Here is a 19,304-nt window from a genome sequence, read left to right as displayed (position 1 = left end):
TTATGTTTTGGCCTTATCTAGTAAGCTGCCATTATAGCAAGGATGTGTTACAATGGTACAACGATACTGCTGTGAAATTCATATAAAAATGATGAATGCACCGAATTGCCCCCAGATCCGCCCAATAGAGCGATAATGGACAATAATGAAACAAAAATTAAAGAAGAAGAGAGCAGTAACTAAGGATATAATACAACTGAAGAATTTTTTTAATTTACTGGCCAGAACAGTGACTAAAACTGTTGTGTGCTGGTTGATGGGCGGTATCAACAAAAAAGTTCGAAAATTTCTTCGTAAAACCAGAACGTAATATTTTTCAATATTTTTTTTAAATATATTAAATCAAAACCTATGATTCTTTCTAACAAAGTTTAATTGGATGAATGGTATAAAAGATACACTCAATACAAAGTGTCCCATTTCTAAATGAACCAAGCCTTATCACGTGATATGAGTGCCTTTTCACGTGATTTTATGTGTGAGAAAAACTGGAGCTCGGCTCGAAAAACATTATCGGTTCGGTTTTCCTGTTTGGATAAATTTTTTAAAGAAATCGGCACTTTGAAATCCCACTAATCAGTATATAGCTGTTCTCGTCCAACTACACTGATAACGTAGTTGCGGTCTTTTGTATAAGCCAATGTTCAGTTGATCAGTCATCCGTTAGCGCTCAACCAAGTTCGATTTTCGTGTGTTTCTGGTGTGGGGCACAAACAGAGGTTTTATAAGTGGTGGAACTAATAACAAAAGTAAAAATATTGCTAACATTTCAAAGAAAATTTAAAATATTGCATATTAGTGACCGAACATGTATTGTAAAGAAAAACTCGCTTTTGTTGCGTTACTTTGCTTCCATCAATGGTTTCTACCATCCGTGACAGCGTTCAGTAAGTGTTTTTAAGGATAACTCACACATGAAAATATGCAAAGGATTATACGTACTTACTACACAATGTTTTCAGATGTTAATCGTTACAAAATTGCTTTCAATAAAATGCGTGGAGCACCGACCATTTTACCAGCAAGGAGCGAAATAACTCTCTCCAAAGATGAAGAACTTTGGATGAATTGCTCATCGTCCGAAGACATAACATGGCTGTTTGAAGAGTCCTTTCTAAACATAGCAAGTATTATTGATGCTTAACATTGGGCTATTTATTAAGTAATCTTTTTAATCAATTTTACAATTTACATATCGTTAAAGAAAGATGTTAGAAAAACCGATAGCTACAGCAACGGAGAGTATCGCAGTTCCATTCACATACCGAAAGCTAACGAAGAATATGTTGGGCAGTACTATTGCATCAAGGAGAAAGCAACAGACTTTTCTAACACGTTCAAGCTTCACCTGGATGATTTGGAGGCACAGTTTAATGCAACCAGTATCTATGTGTTTGTAACGGGCCTCCAGAACACCGTCGTCCCACAAACAGAAAAAACTATAAAAACCGACATAGTCGACGGGCTGGACTTCGTGGTGCAGTGCAAGCCGACCGCAAAAGATGTCGAAGTCGAGTTAGTAACTTACAGAGAAGTAAGTAATATTTTATTCAAGTATCATATTTTCTACTTCGAACATTTGATTATTATTCAACTAATTTTTTTCAGAAAAAACCGGTTGGGAGACTCGTTCGAAAGAAGGGTATTTATGTTGATTTCAACAGTATTGATAGTGATACGGAATATTTGTGCCGCGATAAGGATAGGCATAGTTACTTTATCATGCTACAAACAGGGTCCATCGGTAAGTTGCCATGGAAATTCTGTAAGTTGATGTGGAGGTTAAGTTATGTCAAAAATGTTTACTTACAGAACGTCCGGGTAAATTGTACCCACATCATATAACAATCAAAGCAGAAGCCCGAGCCAAAGGCATTCGGGAAAGCATCATTCCTGTAGGACGATCGGTCACACTTACATGCAGAGCAGCAGTATGTCCTAGTAATAAGATATCAGAAGAAGACATCTCCTGGTACCATGATGGTGAACCTATAACACCGGTAAATAGAATTTGCACATCCTGTTGAACTGACACTCCTCTGCTAAACAAATCATGCTTTTACATCTTCACAGAGCCGACGAATACACATCGGTCGAATGAGCTACAACACCTCGTCAGAAGACTTTTGCTTAGACACCATAAGCCAAACACTGACCATCGAAAGCCTCACTATGGATGATGCAGGATCGTACAAGTGTGTAACTACTGACAGAGTCAATAATCAAAACGAATATGGCAGCTTCAAGCTGTTCGTACTGGACCTGAAACCTAAAACCCGTCCAAGCAATCACACCTCGTTTAATGATTAAATTCCTTTCTCAACTCCATCGATTACGAAAGAGGAAGAATAAACATAATTTAGTTTTTGTCTAGTTGATAAATGATGTTATTCATTTGTGAGGAATAAATTTAAAGTTCTTCCTATTGTTAATTGAATCAACTTTTGCTTTATAGCAAGCTAGCGGAATAATAAAGTGATGCTTCAAAACACCAAACATGCCAAAAGATAGACAACAAATATATTACAAGCAGCTGTTTACAGAAAATCTTCAAAACTAAAAACAGTTAAAGCTACTCAAAAAGAGCGGTCAAAATTGCCGCTAAGAAACAATATAGGGATAGTCAAGTTGATTCTCAGAACTGGTTGAACAGAAAAATTTGAAAGTTTTGTTTTAGGTGTAGCTTTGGATTATAAGATAGGCATGTTGTGAAAAATAATTCAGCCGTTTTCTCACCAATTTTGCAACCAATTATGAGGAAGCAAGCTTGCCTAAGACGAGAATGTGAGCGCACCGAAACGAAATTACTTAAAATCTGCGGAAAGAAAACTTGAGAGAAGTGTGTTCTTATGTTTATTGGTATGCTTACCTATGTATTCGTTATTTGTTTTGTTCTACTGTTTGTTCTTTCAATCTACTGCAACAAAATCAGCACCGTTAAAGCCAAATTAATTAGAAAAACACACTTTAAAACCCCCGAACGTCCCCACGATATGTTTACGATAGATAACTAACGGGATCGACATCTCCTTCGCTATCCAAGGGTTATAAGCTGGGCAAAATTCAAAAAGCTTGCATGCCCAATGTTTTATGTGAAAGCTAAAGTTGGATGCTGAAGACATAAACATTCTGCATGCTTTCGAGTTTCAGAATCCGATTCGATTTCAATTTCTGTTTTAAAGGAATAATTTGAATTAAATCGCAATGTAGATTGTGTTGAAAGTAATTGAAACACAATGCAGCCTATTTCATTCAAGAGAAACTTATGTCAATCGTCGAAATTAAATGTATCACGTTATATGAAGTGCGTGTGAGTAAGATTGCAACCCGAATTAAATTGTGTTACATAAGTTAAGCCGCTCGGAAGAATTATCGGTTCGGTTTTCCTGTGAAACAGATGCTGGCTGAATTTTGATTTGAAAACGGAAATGGCGTGCTGAACAGAGTAATTTGTTTTATGAAACCCCCGCTTATCAGTATGCGGCTGTTCTCTTCCAGCTGCAATGATAAAGTAGTTGCGGTCTTTTGCAGGCTCTAATGTTCAGTCATCCGTTAGCAATTAATCAGGCAAGGTCGGTTTTCGTGTGTTTTTGATGTGGGGCACAAACAGAGGTTTTATAAATGTTCAACTTATAACAATAGTGAAAACATTGCTAACATTTGAAAGAAAAACTTCAAATATTGCAGTTTCGTCACCGAACATGTTCTGGAAAGAAAAATTCGCTATTGTTGCGTTACTTTGCTTCCATAAATGTTTTCTACCATACGTAGAAGCGGTCGGTAAGTGTTTTTAAGGATAACTTACACATGAAAATATGCAAAGGATTATGCGTACTTACTACACAATGTTTTCAGACGTTAATGGTTACAAAATTGCTTTCAATAAAATGCGTGGAGCACCGACCATTTTACCAGCAAGGAGCGAAATGACTCTCTCCAAAGATGAAGACGTTTGGCTGAACTGCTCATCGTCCGAAGAAATAATATGGCAATTTGAAGAATCCTTTCTAAACATAGCAAGTATTACTGATGCTTAACATTGCGCTATTTATTAATTAATCTTTTTAATCAATTTTACAATTTACATCACATTAAAGAAAGATGTTAGAAAAATCGATAGCTACAGCAACGGAGAGTATCGCAGTTCCATTCACATACCGAAAGCTAACGAAGAACATGTTGGACAGTACTATTGCATCAAAGAGAAAGCAACAGACTATTTTAACACGTACATGCTCCACCTGGACGACCTGGAGGCACAGTTTAATGCAACCAGTATTTATGTGTTTGTAACGGGCCTCCAGAACACCGTCGTCCCACAAACAGAAAAAACTATTAAAATCGACATAGTCGACGGGCTGGACTTCGTGGTGCAGTGCAAACCGACCGCAAAAGATGTCGAAGTCGAGTTAGTAACTTACAGAGAAGTAAGAAATATTTTATTCAAGTATCACATTTTCCACTTCGAACATTTGATTATTTTTTAACTAATTTTTTTCAGAAAAAACCGGTTGGGAGACTCGTTCGAAAGAAGGGTATTTATGTTGATTTCGATAGTATTGATAGTAATATGAAATTTTTGTGTCGTGATAAGGACAGGCATAGTAACTTTATGATGCTACAAACAGGGTCCATCGGTAAGTTTACCATGAAAATTCTGCAAGTTGATGAGGAGGATAAGTTATTTCGAAAATGTTTACTTACAGGACGTCCTGTTAAAATGTACCCACATCATATAACAGTCAAAGCGGAAGACCAAACCGAAGGCATTCGGGAAAGCATCATTCCTGTAGGACGATCGGTCACACTTACATGCAGAGCAGCAGTATGTCCTAGTAATAAGATATCAGAAGAAGACATATCCTGGTACCATGATGGTGAACCTATAACACCGGTAAATAGAATTTGCACATCCTGTTGAACTGACACTCCTCTGCTAAACAAATCATGCTTTTACATCTTCACAGAGCCGACGAATACACATCGGTCGAATGAGCTACAACACCTCGTCGGAAGACTTTTGCTTAGACACCATAAACCAACAACTGACCATCGAAAGGCTCACTATGGATGATGCAGGATCATACAAGTGTGTAACTACTGACAGAGTCAATAATCAAAACGAATATGGCAACTTCAAGCTGTTCGTACTTGACCGGAAACGTTCAGGGATCCACACCTCCATCAATGATTGAACTCCATAAAATGTACAAATTGTACAAATGACCGCTCTTTGGATGTGAGTGTTAAACAAGTGAACAATTATGCAATTAATGATAAAAAAAACTGACAATAACAGTTAGATTAAATTGATGTGAAATTATTTATTTTAAGTTCGTTTGTTCGTTACTCAAATAAGTTATTCCTTCTAATTCATTTGTGATACAAAGACGTTAGCAGCTCGATAAATCTCAAAGCATTGGACCGGTTTTGACGATCTGTTCAAGGTGGAACTGAAACAAGCCAAGCATATCTAATATTGTCCTAACCGGTTTTTTTAGTAACCGAAGTATTCTCGTATCGTATTTTCTTGTGATTCTTCTATTTGTGGAACTCGTTCATTCGCTTGCAACTGTTCGCCGGTGAGACAGCAGACACACGTCACGAATATATTCGATGTTGGAAAACTAAGTTATAATCAAGTTATCATTTACTCAAAGAGCTCTTATAGCAGTGATTGTCTGTTTTTACTGTGTGTCAGACAGCGACATAAAACTAGTGTTTTTATTTCATTTGAAAATTTCCTAATGACACAGTTCAGAAAAGCAACAAGTGAAAGTTTAAGAAAAAGATTTGTAGCAGTTGTTATACATACTCACGTTTGTTCATGCTAATTTTGATCGCACAAAACAGCAATCTTTACATAAAAACAAGTGTTGATAATGTTTGTATGTTAAAGCAATGACTCAATTTACTTAACCAGACCATTGCTGTTTCTGTCGAAAACTGATAATGTTAACATGAAAAGGCCACCATCTGCAAAGCCTTCGCTCTAGTTTGTTAGTCCAAGGTTTCCCGCAGACTCAACCGGATGCTGTCTCCATTCCTCACCATCGCGTGTGAAAGCCGAAGCTTGTGAAGTTTTGAAGAGCCAATCGTCTTTTGAGGATTAAAGAGTGTACTTGTGAAGTGTCGTATTTATTTAGTGTTATACATATATATATATATTCCTGGAAAAGTTGAAAAAAAAAATACTTACGGGCAACTAATGAGCGCATTATTGTGAAAAAAGAATCAATCTGAAGAATTGGAAAATGGTTTGCAAAAAGTTGATGAAGGCAATCATCATACTCTGTTCATATGTTGCCTATCTACCAGAAATTCGTGCTTTGGGTAAGAGAGAACATATACGAGTGTATATACACTCTAAATTCTTTAAGGCAAACGGTAATACGATATCCGTAGTTAGGCCACTTCCATGGATTACCCCCAACAACTATAAAAGATCTAAGAAACAGAGCAACTCAAAACATTGCACAAACATTTGTTCAAATACACATTGGAGTTACATTGAGTGTAAAAGACAAGCGTACGGGTTAAGTGCCATTTGCTAGGAGTTGTAACTCATTTACGTATATAAGCGATACATAAATAATCGTCACGTTTTGTCCATTGTCTTCTGAACAGAAATACTTACAGCAAGCAAATTTAATAGAACAGTTTTTGCTTTGCATTATTTTCTTTATAACCGTCTTATTAAAAGAGTGTGCGAAGAGCCACAAGAAAATTCATTAACAGCACCGTAGCTTCACCTGTAAAGCGGATATACAACCACTATAACCTTTGTATAGAAAAAGGCAATGAAAAGCCTTGCTGTTTACAATTTTACAGATATAAACGCCTACAAACTCAAGTTCGATAGAGAAAGAGGAGCACCGATCGTATATCCAAACAGTAGCGAAATAACGCTTTTGGCTAACGACGATTTGTGGATAAGATGTTCATCACCTGAGAAAATAGTATGGCAATTTGCAGAATCTTTCAATAATATAGTAAGTTCTTGGCAACTTTTATGATTACTTTTGATTCGAAACAGTTTTTTGTTAAAAATTGCAGAAAGATGTCGTAACAACAGATCATTTCGTCGATGGTATGTACCTCAGCTCCATTCACATAACGAAAGCTAACGAAGACCATGTCGGCCAGTACTACTGCATCAAGGAGAAAACACGAGACTTTTTAAACGAGTACAAGTTCCATCTGGACGACCTGGAGGCGCAGTTTAATGCAACCAGTATCTATGTATTTGTAACGGGCCTCCTGAATACCATCGTGCCGCAGGAACAAAATTTCATTGAAGCAGTCGACGGGTTGGACTTTGTGGCCCAGTGCAAACCAACCTCGAAAGAAATAGTTGTAGAGCTGGTGACTAACGATGGAGTAAGTTTGCGATTGCACGTTTATTATTGTGACCATACGATAGCAACAGTCGTTAGTCATTTTATATAATTGTGATAATTCTTTCAGCTACACAACTCTATCGGGTTTGTTGATCGTAAAAAAGGGGTGTACTTAGGGTTTGACGATATTGATAACCAGAAGGAGTACTTGTGCCGCGATAAAGACATTCCGAGTATCAACATAATGCTTGCCACGTTGAATTTGGGTGAGTTACGGAACCGCCCAATATTTTAAACACCCAAAAGTTTAGTTAACCAAAGCTTTAAATGAAATGTTTGTTTTCCAGCGCGCCCCGTAATTTTATACCGTCCGCATATTACCAGCAAAACGAACAACATCGTCCCGTTGGGTAAAACTGTAGTTCTCACGTGTGAAGTTGCTTGCTGCACATGTCTCAAAAAGGAAATCAAGTGGTTTCACGATACAATACCCATTATGCCGGTAAACGATGCCGATCTCTGTCTAATACTGCCATATGGTGATCGTACCCATTTTTCTGCCTTCCCAGAGTTCACGAGTTAACATCAGCCGCGTGAACCACACAGAAAACCCGGAAGACTTTTGTCTGGACACCCTTCGACAAACGATAACCATCGAAAGGCTGACTCTAGACGATGCGGGAACGTACAAGTGCGCCGTCAATGATTCGCGCGATGACAACTATACCGACTTCAAACTGTACGTGCTGGAGCTGAAACCGAGAAATTACCGATCCAACCGCATCTCGCGGGATGCGGGTTCGGACGACTTTGTTTTCTTTCACACGGAAAACAATCCTACCACGGTTAACGTGAGCCGTTCTTTAGATCGGCCGGTGAGAATGGTAATAGAGTACGATGCCTATCCGAGCCTGACGTCCGTCGAGTGGTACAAGGATGGACGTCGGCTTAGCATTCCACAGGACCATCGGTATCAAGCGACGGAAACGGATACAGACGTGCAGCTGGTGATCAACAACGTATCGCTGGACGATGTCGGCCTCTATACGGTCGTTGCAAAGACAGACACCGCACAGGATAGCTACAACGTCAGCGTGTTCGTCTACGGTATCGATCGTCGCGAAAGAACGGACCTTGCATAGAACGAATTTTCATCTATCCTTGTTCTTCCAGACAAACCTACGTTGAAACTGGGTTCCATCAATACGACGGTTGGAATGATGGTAGAATTCGTTTGCGAGAGTCACGCCTTTCCGAAACCAGTTTTTGACATCGGTTTCCTGCCGTGCCATTTATTAGACTGGAAAACCTGCTTGGGAAATCTTTCACAGTATAAAAATGTAATTTATCGTGCAGCTTAAAACATGGAAAACGACCTAGGCTCAACCAGAATGTATACTTCTTTTCTACTTCCCAGATGGATAGTAAGGAAACTATCATAAGCATCATCGAGGTGCATCATACGATCAAATTTCAAGCCAATGAATCTGGAATTGTACTCTGCGTCGTCACCAACGACTACGGAAAGGCTCAAGCGGAGGGCTACTTGATCATCGTTAATTCTTCGCTCCAGTTTGCCGTGGAGGGAGTCATAGTAAGTCTGCTCGTTGTCCTTACCCTGGTAGTAGTGGTCGTTGTTCGCCGACTTCGGCGCTTTGTGCGGTTCAGAAAGCCCCCGATAGCGAAGGATGAAGAACTGGTCATTCCGGAGCAATACGAGTTCCCCCGGGAGCGGCTGCGACTTGGTTCGCTGATCGGTTCTGGGCAGTTTGGTGTCGTACTGCAAGCGGTCGCCGATGGTATCGTGACGGAAGGGGAGGAAACGACGGTCGCCGTGAAGCAGGTGCGTGATACCAATCAAAGCAACATACTCAGTGTGCTCATCGCGGAGCTGAAGGTGATGATTCACATCGGTCACCATCTGAATGTCGTCAACCTGCTCGGTGCAGTGACGCAGAATGTCCCTAAGAGTAAGTGCCACCACCGTAACAGAAAAGAACACTTTGGATAGTTTTTAAAGCGGTGCAATTATTTTAGATGAAATGATGATTATTGTGGAACACTGCAAGTATGGGAACGTTTCGGACTTCCTGTTCAAAAATCGGACAAACTTTGTCGATGAGCTGGATCCAGTGACGGGACAGTACACAAGCAACCGCAACTTTGAAGATCTAGATTTAAAGTAAGAAGTGAACGACCAATGTTGTCCCTAACACTTACACTAGGCCTCCTACCTTGCAGTGACACCGTCGTTGGGTGCACCTTCAGTACCTCACATCTCTGCTCGTGGGCAACGCAGATCGCCCGGGGAATGAGCTTTCTGGCCACGCGCAGCGTCCTCCACGGTGATTTGGCAGCGCGCAACGTACTCCTGTGTCCCGGCAATGTGGTGAAGATTTGCGATTTCGGCCTCGCTCGGACCCTCTACCGGACCAACGTTTACAAGAAAACGTCCCCAGATCCACTGCCACTCAAATGGCTCGCATTGGAGTGCATCACGGATCGAACCTTTAGCACGCACAGCGACGTCTGGGCGTACGGTATTGTCCTGTGGGAGCTGTTTTCCCTGGGAAACGTACCCTATCCGGAGCAGGGCAACAACGTGGAGCTGGTTAACGCGCTGAAGCAAGGGTATCGCATGAAAAAACCCTCGGCCGCCAACTTCGAGATGTACATCATCATGCTGAACTGCTGGAGACAAGAGCCAACCGGTAGGCCGAGCTTCGAACAGCTGTACCAATGGTTCTACAACTTCCTACCTCAAAACATCCGAATGGTAAGACGCTTGAAAGTGAAACAGAAAACATGCCTTGAGCAAACAAAATTATCACCACCGAACTATTTTTCTTACTTCTCAAGCACCACGATCAACAACTCTTGACGATCGACAATAATGATGGCAAGGTGACAATAGTAACAGACACATGTAAGGATTCGTTTGTTTATCTGTTTCTCGTTATATTAGATTTTTAATCATTTATTGTAAAATATTTACAGGCACTGGAAAATACAATCCAGGTTACATCGATATGAAAGGATTTGCATACTGATGGGGAGCGTGTTGAATTTGATAATTTAAAAAAATGTTACTGGAATACTTATTTCTATACCATTTAAGTATATTTGCTGCGATGGCATACTTTTTATAAACATATTCAACTACATGAATTGTATGTAGAGTTCAATAAGCAACATGCTAATACGTAGAAGACACTAACTAACCCGGTTGAAAGAAATATTAATTTTTGCTGCTATCATGTAGTTCTAGCAAGAATCCGAGCAATCTTCCATGGAAAAACTTGCTGTAACTACATGACAGCTGGAAAAAATTTGAATTGAATTTTTGTCAACCAGGAATGCATCAAATGTTAATTTTTTCGCCATTTCAATATGAACGAATTATTACGCAGTATATTGATTGAATAGTATTACGAACGGCTGACCACCGATCTATAATATACCGTCTTTCGGTCACCGAAAACTCTCTTCGGAGAGAGGCCTTGTCCCACTAGGAGATGTCGTGCCACTAAAAAAAATATATATATAAGTTACGTCTCGTCTGTCGGTGCACGTCTTTATTCTTCCACGGCTCGCACAAGAAGACCGATCGTTTCCGTCTAACCACCGACGGATCCTTCTGACAGTGAGATGCTATATTAATTAAGGTTGATATAGGTCTGCTGTATCCTATCGTACTATAACTTATATATTGATTGAATATACTTTTATATATATTATATGGGTCCGCGACAGCCGAGCGGTAGCGCCGGTTAGAAAATCGGCCCATGAGCGCCGGGGCTCACCACCTCCACGGCGTGGGTTCGAATCCCAACCGAGACCGGACCCTCCCCTGTACGAGAGGACTGACTATCCACGTACAACAGGGAAACAAGTCTCGTAAGCCCTTAACGGGCAGGCATGACTAAGAGGTCGTTACGCCAAGAGGAAGACTTTTATATGCAATTTACACTTAATCATTAATCACCTTATAAATAGCAAAACACCACGAAGAAGAGCTATCGCATGAAATGGTGCGACCACGATTTTACAGATGCATTTTTTTTTCAAGAGCTTAAGTTAAGATTTAACGAACAGCTGGAGGTTTATCCTGCAGATGAAATCATGCTTCAGCCACTGAGCATTGAAGAAACACGAGAGGTTAGTCCTCAATAAGATTAGAGCGAGACGACTTAGGAGGATTTTTGGTTTCGTGAGGAGAGGCAATGCAGCAGCAGATATAATGATGAGCCCTACGAGTCGTGCGGAGATTCAAACAGGCTCCGTTGGGCTGGCCGTAAAGCCCATTTAGCCTGTCCCCAAGGACAGAGGAGGCGTGGTAGGCCTAAATTGAGGTGGAAAGAGGGCGTAGACGAAGTCAGCAGAAAAGCCTATGTACGGAATTGGACCAGTGTGGCGAGCAACCGCGAGTGGTGTCGGATAGAGTTTCATCAGGTTAAGATCGCTCAGCAGTTGTAGAGCCGCATGAATAAGTAGGTAAGTAAGGTTAGATGATTTAACATTAATCATGAGTAGTAAAAATTATCAAATATTATAACCATTTTAAAAAAAACAATTGCATACATATATTAGAGTACCCGCTCATTCTTACACACTATGAATGATAAGATAGCCTTATTCAGGCAAATCAGAGAATGTAGCACATAATCTTGTATTGTATATTCATTAATATAATTTTTTTTTCCGTAGGATCCCCTTTCAATGACATTTTTTCGGCTATTGGGTGCTCACGATCATTGTGTGCATTTGCTAGAACAACGAATTTAATCATTTGTGGTACAAGAAGTAGCAGGAAGAAATTTTTCTCATGATTCACTATTTGTTCTGGATGTATATGAGCTAAACGATTGTAACGAGTTGAAATTCTAACGAAAACAAAAATTAAAAAAAATCGTTTGTAATTTACTGGTGCTTAAGTGATGTTCTTTAAGTGATACATATGTGCTAAACATAAGTATCGTTGGTTAACTATACGAGAATGAGAATGATTTAGTAAGAATACAATCTTTGAATAAAAACATGTGCAAAGCGATTCGAAATAAAGTTAAGGCTGCATATCACAAACCGATAGCTTACAACACGTTCAACTTAAAGTGTTCACTGAAAAGGGAACTTTGTTTACCCTGCGCGAGGTTTATGTGCACAATGTATCATAATTTCTCGGGGAATACCCCTTCGCTCACGGGGTGCGAAAAGATTGATGGTGTGAGGCATCATATTGCTTACCTTTCCTCGAATCACACAAATAATCCCGCACCCTCAACCCCGCTAGGGTGGTTCTAACATTATCTAACGACGCGCACTGACCCGGTGGGAGAAGTTCGACGGATCCCACACTCGAGTGCAAACTGGCCGATGGGTCACGTTGGGCGCGTTTGCGGCGCTGCTGCAGCGATTAAAAACCGGAAACCAACGCTCGATCAACCGATCGTCCAACCGGTAGTGTTGTCAGTTATCGGAGGAGTAGCACCATTAAAATGAGTGGAATATTTACTACCCATTTCACGATTCAGTGCACGTTCTGTGCACGATGCTTCGAACTAGGCGTGTGTTGGTGGCCTTTCGAAAGTTGCTACCACGAGCCAAGCTGCAACGGGTAGGCAGGATTTTACAATATTCATCGATTCCTAGTAACTGTCATTAGTACTATCTTCGCTTTTATTGTTCCTCTTTTAGCTGATCTAGCATCAAGCGTCCCATGACAGATGTAAACAAACCAGATTCTGAGCTAATACCAGGGTAGGCAGAAAACGCTTGTACTCTGCTCGCTGTGGGAACTTGGGACTTGCCGATTGACTCATTTAGCTGCTGTAGAAAATTTCCGAACCTAGAACAAAGCCTCCTGGTGGATCGGTGTCTACTCCGGAGTTAGTAAATAATTCAACATTAATTGATCAATCCGCTCAATCTCCATGCCAGACGTCAACGGTTACTCATCGATCGTTGGCCACTTATTCCACTGCTAGCGATAGCACAATGGTCAACCGGTGTTCCCCGGGTTCGGTTTGCTGAGGATCTATCGGATTGCAACTAAAAACCGGATGATGCACGAGGTACGGCTATCATCCCGGCCGGTTTTAGTTCGTAGGTATGTAGCACTCATCCCAGCATTAGTATCAATCGCACACTGCACGATCTTCCATGACGTACTTGGTGGAGCTTTCGGGAAAAAGAGAGGGAAAGTGTATGTGGGTATGTGTAGTTAGCTCGTGTCGCTCGGGATTGTTCATAAATTGGCGGAACCAACCGACAACGGCGGGATTCTGCTGCGAACTCTCCGCCACTGACGTGCGAACAACAAAAGTTGTCACTTTTATATCAACTTACCTGTAGCGTGTCGATCACTGATATCTCTGTGCCATTAGGTTTCCGGTCTGCTGATCACGGCTCATTTCTGCCGGTAATCGATTTGTGCGGTACTTTCGGCGTGACCAAGGTGACATCTTCAACAGCCCAACACGAACTATGGCTGTCCACGCATATAGTAGTGCAAATCCCTCGGCAAATGGGATCGTGAGGTTCAGTTTGCTGCTGCTTTGCATGGGCATGCTTGGATTGGCATTCGCTTGCGTAGGTATCCATTTCCCAAGGTTTTTTGAGGCGAGAATATAAGAACCATTTTTAAAAATACATATTCAACTGCTGCCTGCTTCCAGAACGGTGGCTACAAGGTCAGGGTGAAGAAGATCGAAAACTGTGCTGGACCGGACGCGGTTATTACGGCCGACGAGAACTTTACGGTCGTGCTGACCAAGAACTGTGAAATTAAGTCCCGTGGTTGCGTGCGGTTTAAGGACTTCAAAACGGCCAACGCCAAGTATACGATCAGCAAGGATGGAGTGCAAGTGCTGCAGGGGTCGATGGACCTCTGTGATCAGGCATCGCGTCCAAGGCGCACGGAGCACATCGCCGAGTTGCTGCGAAGTCTTGGTGTACCGGAAAAGTGCCCCATAAGTGCGGTAAGTTAGAGAACCGATGTGACGAACACCGGAGATCAAAGGCCCGATTGTGATCCATTTCATTTTCTTGTAGGGAGAAATTTGCACCGAACCAAGTCAAGTGGTAAACATCAATCGCTTCAAGCAGTACCTTCCTCTGGCCCGAGGTGCTATCGGTGTAGATGTGGCCGTACAACACGATTCGGTTCGTACTTTTCAAACGACCATGTGCTGTGGACCTGATAACTAAACTTCACGTTCTCTTTTTGACAGGGAAAAAGCTGCTTCAAGATACGCTTTGACATTACCAAGTAACAACTTCAGAGCTGCGCTTCCAACTTCATCAGCAACAATCCTCCTATTGTCAAAGGCTGGTAAACGTGCAACAGGATCAAACAATCATTTAACGGTTGGCCATCCAGAACCTTCTGAGCAGTTTGGCGTAAACCGTGATGTGATAACAGTTGATTGTAAAAATAAAATACACCAATATCGCAATGTTATTTCACGATTACTATCGATTAACCTAAATTGGTTCTATAAGTTAATTAGGGGCTGTTATTTTCTACAAAAATCTTTAATGTAATGATTCTTCATCTATCAAAACCATTCTTTGAACACGTAAGAGAATAGCATTGCTTACCTTAGTATCGAGATTATAATAAAGAATATAGAGCTAGAGTGTGGAACCTAACTATATGGAAGTAATCATGGAAGCTACCGCTGAAGCAATGTTAAAGTCGAAAAATATTGATCAAGCAACACTTGAATCAACAATCGTTCAAACCAACCAACCCATATATGATCCAAGGATGGAAAGCCATTTCTGCAGGGCGAGGATGGGCATCTGCGAGAAGTGGTCAAGTCCACCGGGTACGAAATTCCTCGCTCTATTAGTCAACTGGAAAAGTTGCTGAATTGTTTTTATTAAATCAATTTGTTAATTATTTTATTTATTCAATTATTATCACATCAAAGCATAAGAGAAAAACATATACAATTATGTTACCTCAGATTTTTCAAAAGAAAATGATAAAATTATAAAAATGTATACGAAACGTATTTTTACGTATTTAGGAAACATCGTGTTCAAGAATAAAACATTCGGATCTCAAGCGAAACCAACTACATGGAAACTGAAGCCTGAAAAATATTTAAGACGAAAAATATTGATAAAGCAACACTTGATTCAATAGTCTTTCAAACCAAGGTCGCCATTTGGTTTCAAATCTACACTTCTCTTTTGTTTTAAGTCTGAGGTGTTGCAGAAACATACCACATTAGACGATACACAGTGTAACGAATCGTTCAAGGTAAGTTGATATTGCTTTCGATTTTACGATACTTTTCTGTATACTAACTGGTTTTCTAGAGTGCAACTTCTAGTGTGTCGATTACTGCTACGTCTGATGGCTGCTCACACTTACAGTAGTACTAAGCGCCCAGCGAATGGGATCGTGAGGTTTAGTTTACTGCTGCTTTCCATGGGCATGCTGGGAGTAGCATTCGCTTGCGTAGGTATCCATTTTCCAAAAGTGCTTGAAGACGTTTTCAAAAAATAACCTTTTTGATTTCCTTCCTGATATTTGCCCCTCTCCTCAGAATGGTGGCTACAAGATAACGTTGAAGAAGATCGAAAACTGCGCCGGACCGGATGCGGTTATTACGGTCGATGAGAACTTTACCGTCGTGCTGAACGAGAACTGTGCGATACAAACCAGAGGATGCGTGCACATAAAGGACTTTAAAACGGGGAAAGCCGCATACGCGATTACCAAGAGTGGAAGAAAAGTGCTTCAGAGCTGGATTGACATCTGTGATAATTCGTCAGCATCATTCGGGATGGAGCTTTTCACCCAGTTCCTGCGTAGTCTTGGTGTACCGGAAACTTGCCCCATAAGTGCGGTAATTGCAAAAGAGCTGAATATGTTAACACATTAGAAAATGAAAGTGGCCCCTGAGCAATGGTTATGTTTTATCTCATACTTTCGCAGAGAAAATCGTGCATCGAACCAAGCCAAGTGATAAACATTGGTGCCTTCAAGCAATATCTTCCTCTAGCCCGGGGTGCTATCGGTGTAGAAGTGGCCGTACAACACGATTCGGTTCGTACCTTGCAAACGAACAGTTTTCCACGTTTGGTGTAGACCAGTTCAAATAACAACTACCGATACTTCATACTAATGTTAGCGATCTTCTTTTTACAGGGGAAAAGCTGCTTGAAGATAAGTTTTGACGTCACCAAGTAAAAACAAGCTTATTTCAAAGAATGTTGAACGTGCAGCAGGACAGTTAAAACAATCATTAACCGGTTTGCCATCCGAACTCTCCCGAAAAGCTCGACAGGAACCTGCTATGGTTAGAACTATATTTGTTTGTAACAATAAAAAAACACGTTTAAAGCAAGGACAACTATCATCTTTAAAAAACAGCATTACCTTATTGTGTCTGTTTAAGATCTTTTGAAAAAATAGGAATTCATTGTCGAATTGATAGAACAAAGATTTCAAGTAAACAAAAAAGGCGATCCCGAATAAAACTTCCACGTTGTTACAGATGAAAATTATTGATAAAGCAACACTTGAATCAATAGTCTTTCAAAAGAAGGTTGTCACTGGATTTGGTTTTGAATCTACACTTGTCGTATTTTTTATGCCCGAGATGTTGCAGAAACATTAGGAGAGACCGCATTAGGAGAGACACAGTGTAACGAATCGGTCAAGGTAAGTCGATATTGCTTATGATTTTATGATACTTTTCTATCTAATTGCTGGTTTTCTAGAGTGCAACTTCTAGTGTTTCGATTACTGATTCGTCTGATGGCTGCTCACACTTACAGTAGTATCAATCACCCGGCGAATGGGATCGTGAGGTTTAGTTTGCTGCTGCTTTCCATGGGCATGCTGGGAGTAGCATTCGCTTGCGTAGGTATCCATTATTCAAAAGTGCTTGAAGACGGTTTCAAAAAAGAACCTTTTTGATTTCCTTCCTGATATTTGCACCTCTCTTCAGAATGGTGGCTACAAGATAACGTTGAAGAAGATCGAAAACTGCGCCGGACCGGATGCGGTTATTACGGTCGATGAGAACTTTACGGTCGTGCTGAACGAGAACTGTGAGATACAGACCAGCGGATGCGTGCACATAAAGGACTTTAAAACGGGGAAAGCCGCATACGCGATTACCAAGAGTGGAAGAAAAGTGCTTCAGAGCTGGATTGACATCTGTGATAATTCGTCAGCATCATTCGGGATGGAGCTTTTCACCCAGTTCCTGCGTAGCCTTGGTGTACCGGAATCGTGCCCCATGAGTGCGGTAAGCGCAAAAGGGCTGAATATGTTAACACATTAGAAAATGAAAGTGGCCCCTGAGCTATGGTTATGTTTTATCTCATACTTTTGCAGAGAACATCTTGCATCGAACCAAGCCAAGCGATAAACATCAGTGCCTTCAAGCAGTACCTTCGTCTTGTCCGGGGTGCTATCGATGTAGAAGTGGCCGTACTACACGATTCGGTTTGTACCTTGCAAACGAATAGATTTCCCCGTGTGGTGTAGACTTCTAACTTATGTCAACGATCTTCTTTTTACAGGGAGAAAGCTGCTTGAAGATAAGTTTTGACGTCACCAAGTAACAGCAACCATATTTCAAAGAGTGCTGAACGTGCAGGAAGACAAGCAGGACAGTTAAAACAATCATTAACCGGTTTGCCATCCAAATTCACCCAAAAAGCTCGCCAGGAACCTGCTGATTGCGGCTATGTTTGTTTGTAACAATAAAACAAAATACGTTTGAAGTGAGGACAAGTAACAACTTAAAAAAGCATCATTACTTGATTGTTGTAATCAAAATCTTTTCAAACAAATTGAATTGAAGAAAACCCCGAATAAAACCTCCACATCGTTACATTTTCATCTGTATTTCATATTGCTAAAGCAACACTTGAACAAACAGTCTAGCTAGACAATGTTGTCGGCGATTCTCTGTCTGGTTGTACAATCTGCCTTTGTCGTATATTTTTAGTATGTGATTTTGGCGGAAACACACCGCATTAGGAGAGTCACACAGTGGAGCGAATCGGTAAAAGTTAGTTAACATCGCTATCGATATTACTCCACCGGCAAAAGGGTATAAAGCTTACTGTTCCCGCTTTACTGTGTTGATGTTTCCAACGGAAACCATGGGTTCGAGAGCAAACATTATTCTTCTGCTATCAGTGTTCTCTTTAGTACATCGTAGTGCTTTTGCGTGTGTGAGTATTATCTCTCAAGTGCTTTCCATTTGATAAAAACGAGCTGCGACCGATCTTAATTTTTTCTGATATTAAAAGAAAACTTCATTGCAAATCACCAACGTCGAAAACTGCGCCGGACCCGATGGAATCATTACGCTGAGCGACGACGCAACCATCACCGTGAATGCCGACTGTTCCCTATCGCTAGGTGGGTGTGTAAAGGTGAAAGGTTATAACACAGCTTCCGGGCAATACCAGGTCAGCTTAAACGGCAGGCGAGTTGTGGGCAAATCCGTTGACCTCTGCGATCCTACCATCAAGAAAGATATTATCGGCAAAATTCTGCCCGGTGGCGTCTGTCCCCTGGGAGAGGTAACTGCGGCGGCATTTTCACTCACGTCATGACCAACGAGTAAACGTTTTGTTTTAATTTTCTTTCCTTTTGTTTTCTAGCGGGAAATATGTACTGATCCAAACATGAAAATTCCCGTAGGGCCAATGCTCTCCATGCTCAAGGGCACGATAGTGATCGAGGCAGTACTCAACCACGACACGGTACGTGTCGGAAATACGTTCAGATATCGTAGATCAGAGATGGGTAGATGCCTTGTTATCGTTTTTTATTCCTTTTTTCAGGGTATCAGTTGCATAAAAATTGAAGCGGTAGCTTCGAAGTAAACAACACACGCCCAACCATTGGCGCCGATTTGAATGCAGATGAAAAAGTGAAAATGATTTTTAAAATGAACCTCAAATAAAAGAAGTAGCCAGATT

At 40.9% G+C, this 19,304-nt stretch overlaps 3 protein-coding genes across 3 annotated transcripts; all 3 read left to right on the top strand.

Annotated features, from left to right (window-relative positions):
• The first annotated feature begins 13,637 nt into the window (after nt 1–13,637).
• Nucleotides 13,638–14,951, top strand: LOC131265497 (uncharacterized). Its single transcript, XM_058267769.1, has 4 exons — nt 13,638–13,928; nt 14,015–14,317; nt 14,391–14,501; nt 14,570–14,951. The coding sequence occupies exons 1-4, from the start codon at nt 13,824–13,826 to the stop codon at nt 14,609–14,611; spliced, it is 561 nt and encodes a 186-aa protein (XP_058123752.1). The 5' UTR covers nt 13,638–13,823; the 3' UTR covers nt 14,612–14,951.
• Nucleotides 14,952–15,705: 754 nt separating this feature from the next.
• LOC131264140 (uncharacterized) lies at nt 15,706–16,545 on the top strand. The gene is made up of 4 exons (XM_058266428.1): nt 15,706–15,810; nt 15,899–16,201; nt 16,291–16,401; nt 16,504–16,545. The coding sequence occupies exons 1-4, from the start codon at nt 15,706–15,708 to the stop codon at nt 16,543–16,545; spliced, it is 561 nt and encodes a 186-aa protein (XP_058122411.1).
• A 570-nt stretch (nt 16,546–17,115) lies between these two features.
• On the top strand, nt 17,116–17,930 carry LOC131264138 (uncharacterized). The gene is made up of 4 exons (XM_058266427.1): nt 17,116–17,220; nt 17,309–17,611; nt 17,701–17,811; nt 17,889–17,930. Exons 1-4 carry the CDS (start codon nt 17,116–17,118, stop codon nt 17,928–17,930), a joined length of 561 nt encoding a protein of 186 aa, XP_058122410.1.
• The last annotated feature ends 1,374 nt before the right edge of the window (nt 17,931–19,304 follow it).

Source organism: Anopheles coustani, chromosome 2 (assembly GCF_943734705.1).
Source record: "Anopheles coustani chromosome 2, idAnoCousDA_361_x.2, whole genome shotgun sequence".
NCBI classification, from domain to species: Eukaryota; Metazoa; Arthropoda; class Insecta; order Diptera; family Culicidae; genus Anopheles; species Anopheles coustani.
Note: the sequence above shows the minus strand (reverse complement) of the source record. Positions and strands in the feature narration are given on the sequence as shown.

Excerpts from the sequence above, each read along its gene's own strand:
- LOC131264138 (XM_058266427.1), top strand. The coding sequence starts at position 17,116 with ATGGCTGCTCACACTTACAGTAGTATCAATCACCCGGCGAATGGGATC. Across the intron at positions 17,221-17,308 it reads TGGGAGTAGCATTCGCTTGC|AATGGTGGCTACAAGATAAC; the intron begins GTAGGTATCCAT and ends ACCTCTCTTCAG. Across the intron at positions 17,812-17,888 it reads TGGCCGTACTACACGATTCG|GGAGAAAGCTGCTTGAAGAT; the intron begins GTTTGTACCTTG and ends TTCTTTTTACAG.
- LOC131265497 (XM_058267769.1), top strand. The coding sequence starts at position 13,824 with ATGGCTGTCCACGCATATAGTAGTGCAAATCCCTCGGCAAATGGGATC. Across the intron at positions 14,318-14,390 it reads AAAAGTGCCCCATAAGTGCG|GGAGAAATTTGCACCGAACC; the intron begins GTAAGTTAGAGA and ends ATTTTCTTGTAG. Across the intron at positions 14,502-14,569 it reads TGGCCGTACAACACGATTCG|GGAAAAAGCTGCTTCAAGAT; the intron begins GTTCGTACTTTT and ends TCTTTTTGACAG.
- LOC131264140 (XM_058266428.1), top strand. The coding sequence starts at position 15,706 with ATGGCTGCTCACACTTACAGTAGTACTAAGCGCCCAGCGAATGGGATC. Across the intron at positions 16,202-16,290 it reads AAACTTGCCCCATAAGTGCG|AGAAAATCGTGCATCGAACC; the intron begins GTAATTGCAAAA and ends ATACTTTCGCAG. Across the intron at positions 16,402-16,503 it reads TGGCCGTACAACACGATTCG|GGGAAAAGCTGCTTGAAGAT; the intron begins GTTCGTACCTTG and ends TTCTTTTTACAG.